Genomic DNA, 7,979 nt, shown 5'->3' with positions numbered 1-7,979 from the left:
ACCTAAATTATGAAATTCAGATATTGCTGATAATATTTTAATGTCTTTTTTCTTCTTCTTTATTGTTATCAATACTACAAAATACTCTTTAAGGTTTTGATTGTAAATTCTAAGGATATACTAGTATGTTAATTATCCACTTTGTTTGAACACATTAACTGTTTGACAATTATGGAATAAAACCTGCAGTTTCTTAGGTCTGTATCTACAGTTCAAATGAATATTGGTAATTCTGCTAATTAAAAAAAACAAAGAAAATACCAAACCACCTCAAAACCAGTCCTAAATTTATGGTTTAAAGCGTGGTTTTACATTTGTTTTTTAAACAATTTTTTTTGGAGCAATTATAAATAACTATAATATCATTCATGTAAATCAAAATAACACAAATTATTGATCTCTTATGTGTGTATATGTATATATATATATATATATATATATAATTTATTAATATATTATTAAAATTAAGTTACCATGTAAATATAAAAAATTCTTTAAAGTATTGCATATCAAATTAGCCCAACTTTAATTAAATTTCGTAGGGATAAATAAAATAGAATTTCTTTAAAAATAGCAAAGCTCTAAATTTCTATTATTATTTATTTTATTTTATTTATTTATTTTTATTAATAATAAATTTGTAGATACTACCAAAGATGTCTTTGTCACAAAAATCCTAATAAAAGAACTTAACACAAATTTTAAAATCTAATTGCCTCCTACTTTACAATAAGCATAAATGTATTTAAATAATACATTACATATATTTGTTAATGACCACAAATTATATGATATACCTGGTAGCAAGATTTTCTATTGATAAATAGATTTATTTTAAATCCACATATGTATATATATATATATATATATATATATGTAATGGTTTAAACATACAATATTTTTTTAATTTTTTTTTTTTTTAAAATTAAATGATACATAGACATATCAAATAGATATATTCTAAATTTTAATTTGATCTTTATTAATACAAGATAAATATCCGTTTTATACTTATTTTACAAAAAAAATTGGAGTTTATTTATTTTTTAAATTAATATATATATATATATATATATATATATGTATATATATATATACATAATATTTAAATTCTAATGTTGCAAGTCTGTGTGTTATAATGATATTATCAAATGGCATCAACAATCTATTCCAGTAATATCTTCCAATGATATTAACAATGAAAAATTTACTAATTGTAAAGCAATTACTCTACAATTCTCTCTTTTCAAGGGGACAAACTATAGCTTAATATGCATGTCCTTCCATCAAACCTATGCAATATAAAAATTAATAAATAAAAATGAACTTTTTGAATTTGTTGTTGTTGTTGAGCAAGACAAATAAGACAAAACAAAAGTTTTGGTAGTTGTTTTTAGAACATAAAATGATTGTTTACATGCTCAAGCAACTTGCTTTGTTAGTTGCTTCAAGTTACATTTCACATCATGAAATGTCTACCAACTTTTCTAATGTATTCTTCCTTGCTTCTAAAGTGCTTTCATATGAGAGAATTGTACAAACTGTTTTTGCTTGAGTAAGCGTAATTTCAACTACTTGTGATTTCATGCTCAAATTGCACATCAATCTGCACAAAAAGAAAGAGAAAAGGCAACAAAACTGGAAGTGTTGTTGCAATGTCATTAACAAGGGCTTCCATTGCTACTACCTGTTGAAAATTATAATTTTAGTTGAAACAGGAAAGTGGGTTTTGTAAGAAAAAGAAGATGTAAAAATACAGCCATACTAATCTTTAATTCTGAATCTGTAAGATCAATTTTAAAGTACAAGAATTTGTCTCTAATCCAAAGTTCAAGTTTGTTTTAAAACTAATGCAGTGGAGTCAAGGTATCAAATCAACTGGTACCACTCTTTGCAATTAAAAAACATTCATGACAATATAAGGGATAAACAAACAAACAAGGTGATTGGAATAGAGGATAAGTTTCACAAAATTAAAAGAAAAAAGAAAAAAGAGTGGAATCCATGCCATGCATTAAAACTCCTTAGAAAGTTCAATATCTACATATGGAGGCAAAAAAACCAATTCACCTTATGGAGGCAAAAATCATATGGAGGCAAAAATCCCACTCTTCTTTGGTCTTCTTTACAATATTTTAAATAAAGAAGATGATAAGTGAGACATTTACACAAAAAAATATTGGGAATTTTTTTTCAAAAGATATTTTTCATAAAAATAAAATTTTAATTATTTAGAAAATTTTATTTAGAAACTAAATTAAGTTATCTAGAAAAGAATATAAATGAAAGAAACTCACACCTCCAATACAATGGCCCTAACGAAGAACTAGACGAAGATTGAGGACCGGTATGATCTCATCGTCTCGGACCCCGGGTATCAACAGCATCTCTCTCTCTATTTAAAGCCATTTTTCTGTTTTCGAGCTCGCAATTATTTGCAGCTTAAAGGCCGCTGAGTGTTTGCAGTTGTGGCAAAAAAATTCGCCGCGTTTGTAATGCGGTGCCTTCCTCTGTGGATCAGTGATTTTGTATAGGAGAAGACCTTTGCTGTGGCGTTTAATTGTATTATATACGAACCTTTTCATAGATTATTTCGTTTGGAGAAATCAGCTTTAGGAATGGTTGTGTGAGCCGTTTGGTAGGGTTTGTGTTGCTGATATCAGAATGGTTGGAATGGAGAGTTGCGGTTGCACAGTTGCTTGGTGGATTTGTTTCGTGACCTAGGAAGGACTTTGCGGGATTCTACAGGAAGTCGCTTCGCACGTGGAATTGGATGACTTGAGCCTCTCTGTCACAGGAGAGAAAGAGCTTGAACTCGTTGTTTTTTGTTGATACTCTGGCGAAAGGAGGACATGACTCTGTGATGGATGTTGAGGATAGGGAGATCGCAAAATGTGGTTTAGATTTTGTACGAGATTAGTGGAGGATCTTGATGTTTTTGAAGGTGTGCGGCGATTTCGACGTTTTTTTATGTTTGGATTGCGGACGGGTGTGCCATGTGTCTGCATGGATTCCAGTAATGTGATTATTGAAAGGCAGCGAATCGGCCCTGGTCATGAATCTTCGAAGCGGTGATTGACCAGCGGACACCGCGATGCATTCTGGTTAATGATATCAATGCGAATTTCTACAAAAATCTCAATACTTTATCTCGTATTTAAACGTGCGCTGATTCTTTACACATTTGCATGAATGATACTCTTGAAACGATGATTTCTTCGTGAGGATATTCAGGTTATCAGTTTGATCGATCTTTTGACGTTGAAAAGCACAAGTCCATGTCTTGAAATTGAATGCGACTAGTGAAGCTTCGATTGGGAATGTGAGGCTTAGGTGTTTGATAAAGTCGCGAGAATGGTGATTTGCTTCATCGTTTGAAGGTTTGGAAATATCATGATCATAACATGCTTGAATTTTCATGAGAGTGGCCATGCTCGAGAGAGGATGGGGACAGGCAGCGAGTGTTTTTGGGAGGTTTTAGATATTACGGATAAAATCAGGCATGTGGTAATTGATATACAAGTGTTTTGAGTGGTGAATCTTTGCAGATTGTTGAGATTAAGTGATTAGAAAACAGGGTGTAAATTAAGGTGCATAGGAGGAAAAAAGTGGTAGGGGTAAATGTCAGGGCAAACGCAGCGACTAAATGTTGCTCCGACCATCACCATGATGGGAGTGGTGAAGACTCGGCTAATGGGCGCCACCAAGGGACACCAGATGTTGAAAAGGAAAAGTGATGCCCTTACCCTGCAGTTCCGGCAAATAATGAAGCGCATTGTGGAAACTAAGCAATCTATGAGAGATCTCATGAAAGCTTCCATGTTTTCATTGACGGAAGTCAAATGTGCATCCGGAGACAATATCAAGCATGTGATCTTCGAGAATGTAGGGAAGTCAACAATCAAGGTAGAGACCAGGGAACAAAACATTGCAGGAGTGAAGATCCCACAATTTGAGTCTTTGGCCGAGACAGGAGAGTTAAAAATTAATCTGACAGGTTTGGCCCAGGGAGGGCAGCAGTTCCGGATCTGCAGAACTGTGTTCCTGAAGCTGCTTGAAGTTCTAGTGGAGCTGGCGTCGTTGCAATCGTCTTTCCTGACATTAGATGAGGTAATCAAGACGACAAACCGTAGGGTTAATGCGCTGAAGAACGTTGTGAAGCCAAAACTAGAGAACACAATCGTATATATCAGAGCAGAGCTTGATGAATTGGAAAGGGAGGAATTTTTTAGGTTGAAGAAGGTTCAAGCGTTCAAGAAAAAAGAGGTGGAGGAGAAACTCGTAAAGAACAAGTCCTTGGAAGAGCAGATGGCTATGGCAACCTCGACCCCTCTATCAAGTGATAATCCGAGTTCACCTGGTCGAGGTCGTATTGGCATCAGTCTGCAGACTTCAACAACTGCTCCAACCTTCCCCACTCTGCGCCCTCCCGTATCCATCGCCCCGAATTTTCCTCCCTATGTTCACACAAGATCATCCAATTTTCAACCCATGGATACTCCATCTCCACAACCTCGTCCCCAACCTCCATCCTCAAACCCTCCTCCAACTGCATCCATCGGCTCTCATGATCCTTATAGAATCACAACCTCTTCTCCCTTGATTATGTCTACAAGTAATCGTCTTCCTGTGATACTTCCCATGTCCGATTTACTTAGTCCACTACCTTCTGTATCCACAACCTCTCCTCCATCTGCATCCACAAGCCCTTCCCTAACTACGTGGACAAATAATCCTCCTCCCATAACCGTATTCTCGTCATTCTGTCCTCCGAACACAACCCCAAGTCCTGACCCGTCAATGATTCTCACTAGCCATTCTTCCTTGCCTGTATCCACTAAGAGTCCTCCCATGCCTCTGGACGAATCCACATTATTCAGTCTTCCATCTGCTTCCAGAACCCCTCTTCCATTAGCAATGCCTGTACGTAGTCCCCTGCCCTTGAGCGTATCCTCAAACATTTCTTTCATGGACATGCCAACTATTAGTGTTCCTCCTATGGTGACATCTTCGATATCCAACTCACCCAGTCCTCAGAACTCTTATTGCAGTCCTCATTCCTCCGTATCTATCAGCAGCAACCGGTCGTCCTTGGCGAGGTCAGGAGTGCCACACGGAGCTGATGAAGTCTGGGATCCCGATCCAGACATTGTTTTCTACTGAGCTGGGAAGGGATGTCATCTGAGGGTCCTCTTGCTCTGGTTGGTGACCCTCGATTAAATGACGGTGGTCATACCAGTTATCAAAATATCAGTGAATTTTGTACAGAAATGTACAATTTGACTCTAATGCCTCTCTTGGCTGCGGCCTCATGAAGGATTCACTGAAGGACACAACGTCTTTGCACGCTAATAAAGAACCTCTCATGGTTCTAACCCAATGTAGATCGCTGGTATGGACCTCTTGTGGGTCCCAGTTGTTCAAGTCAACAGGCCCTTTGAAGGTAAGCAGCGTCTCTTTCTTTTCTCTATTTTCCTTTCTGTCTTAATATTAAGGAAAATAGACAAGAGAGGGACAAAGAATAAGGAGAAAGAAAGTGATGAAAAAATTGCAATTTGGATAAGAATTTTGTATTTGAAATTTTCTTTTTTTAAAGAAGAGATACATTTAATGATCGTACTGAGATTCTTTGTAAGTTTTAGAGTTGAATAATGAATTTCAAATTTGATGTATTGTTTTAATTGAAATAAATCGTGTTTTAAATGGAATATAAGGAAGGCTAAGAAATTTAAAGTAATGTAGGAAAGCTTTTACAATTAAAAATTTCAATTCATTAAAACTTCAGAGTACAAAGTGTTCACTACTATAATGAAATTTTGATTAGATGTTTGAAACAGAATTCATATTTAATTTGTGATTTGAGTTTAAATTTTAATTGAGATTTTCAATCATAAATTATCTAACAGAAAAAATAGTAAAGAAATGAATTTTCAACTTTATGAATATATTGTGTACTTGAAAAAAAATAAAAATAAAAATAAAAAATTGTACTTATAATACAATTGTTTCAGAATGGCAAGTATTGATTTATTTCTTTTTGATGTAATTTGAGGACTTTAAATTGAATGCCCCTTTCAATAAAACTTTTGTAATTATAATGTTTCACAAAATCAATTATTAAAAGCTCATAATATATTTTTTAATTTTATCTTATTATTTATTAACAAACACATATTTTACTACATACTTAGCTTCTTAGTACTTTATATTATATATATATACACACACACACACATATATATATATATATATATATATAATAAAGTAATTCAAATTTTTACTAAAGTGATTCATTTTATCTTAATCATTATTGTATCCTTATAACTTCCATCTCTATTTTTAGCTATTCTCTATTCTCAACCATTGTTAAGGATGGGAGTTGGGAATGTTAAGAATGGGGATGATGGTTGGAAACAAAAGAATGGCTGAGAATAGGAATGAGGTTGAAAGGATACAATAATGGAATAAACATGTGGATTGATTTAGTAAAAATTTGGACTGCTTTATAATTTTTTTTTATATATAGATATAATAACATCAAAGCATATTTTATGATTGATTAATATAAAAATCAACCTTTGATGTTATTATATATATAGATATAATAACATCAAAGCATATTTTATGATTGATTAATATAAAAATCAACCTTTGATGTTATTATATATATAGATATAATAACATCAAAGCATATTTTATGAAGGTTGATTTTTATATTAAAAAATTACAATAATATTTTAATATCAAATATAAATCATTTTAGAAAATTAATATTTTTTATTAATATTAAAGACTATTAATAAATTTTATGATTTAATTAAAATATGATTTTTAATATTAAATATATATATAATATTTATAATATTTTTTATAATTATAATATATTTTTGATTTTTTTTACATTAAAAGAAATTAGTATCATAATAATATTAAATTACTTTTAAAAAATGATTAAAAAACAACTCATATATTTATATAATACATGAGTTAATTTTATTACTATTATTATTAATTATAATAATGTATAAATTCAAAGGGCTTACTTGTGATAAGGATTGAAAATTAAACCTTCATCAATCAATTTCAATATGGATTAAAAAATGATATAAAATATTTATTATTCAAAATATCAAAGATAAATTTATTGAAATAATTTATTTTTTAAGCTATTGTATTTAATAATTGATTCTTTAGAAGGGGCCAAGGACAAAGGTTTAATTATAAAGGATCAAATCAACTCATAATAATAACTCATAAGTTTTTAGAAACTTATTTATAAAAATCACAATCTATTCAGATTGATGTAACACATTTTGAATCTCTCACCAAGTAAGAAAAGATTCATTATTGTTAAAAAAGATTGTACATATATTATAGAAAATTCAAGTACACTACTCAATATTGTCTATAAAAATAATACAACTACAAAATGAGAAGAATGATTATTAATGAAGAAAATGTGTTGAAAAATAAATATATTCAATTATATTAAGGATTGTGGAGTTAGAATCTTGTACAATATCTAGTTAATGCCTTATTTTTTCTACAAAATTCTAACCTTGTTTTACAATAGATATTTGTTTAGTATCTAAAATTCACAAAGTCTTTGTCTTATTAGATTTAGAAACCTGAGCTTATTTTTTAAATGAAGACTTTTTTAAAAACTATAATATATCTTTAATAAAAAAATTAAATACATACTTGTAGAAATCATAGATGATCATCATTTATCTTCTTAAAATATTATGTATAAAACCATTTTTGTAAATGTATCAACAAATGATCATAATAATATGGAGATATTTAATATTATTAGATTTCTTTTCAATCTAATTACTTTAGGTTTATTATAATTAAAAAAATATAATCATCAAATAGATTATATTTTTAATAATCAAAATTATTTTTATATTATAATTAATACTATTATTAATCAAATATAAAATCATAAATCTAGTATAATCAAACTTTTAATTATA

At 30.8% G+C, this 7,979-nt stretch overlaps 1 protein-coding gene across 1 annotated transcript; it reads left to right on the top strand.

Moving 5' to 3' along the window:
• The first annotated feature begins 2,432 nt into the window (after nt 1-2,432).
• Nucleotides 2,433-5,615, top strand: LOC112278289 (uncharacterized). The gene has a single exon (XM_024511544.2). It carries the CDS (start codon nt 3,622-3,624, stop codon nt 5,161-5,163), a length of 1,542 nt encoding a protein of 513 aa, XP_024367312.1. The 5' UTR covers nt 2,433-3,621; the 3' UTR covers nt 5,164-5,615.
• The last annotated feature ends 2,364 nt before the right edge of the window (nt 5,616-7,979 follow it).

This window comes from Physcomitrium patens, chromosome 25 (genome assembly GCF_059467195.1).
Source record: "Physcomitrium patens ecotype Gransden chromosome 25, ASM5946719v1, whole genome shotgun sequence".
In the NCBI taxonomy this organism is placed as follows: Eukaryota; Viridiplantae; Streptophyta; class Bryopsida; order Funariales; family Funariaceae; genus Physcomitrium; species Physcomitrium patens.
This window is presented reverse-complemented; position numbering and strand designations above follow the sequence as displayed.

Bases quoted from the DNA above. Each gene is read 5' to 3' on its own strand.
- LOC112278289 (XM_024511544.2), top strand. From the start codon at position 3,622: ATGTCAGGGCAAACGCAGCGACTAAATGTTGCTCCGACCATCACCATG.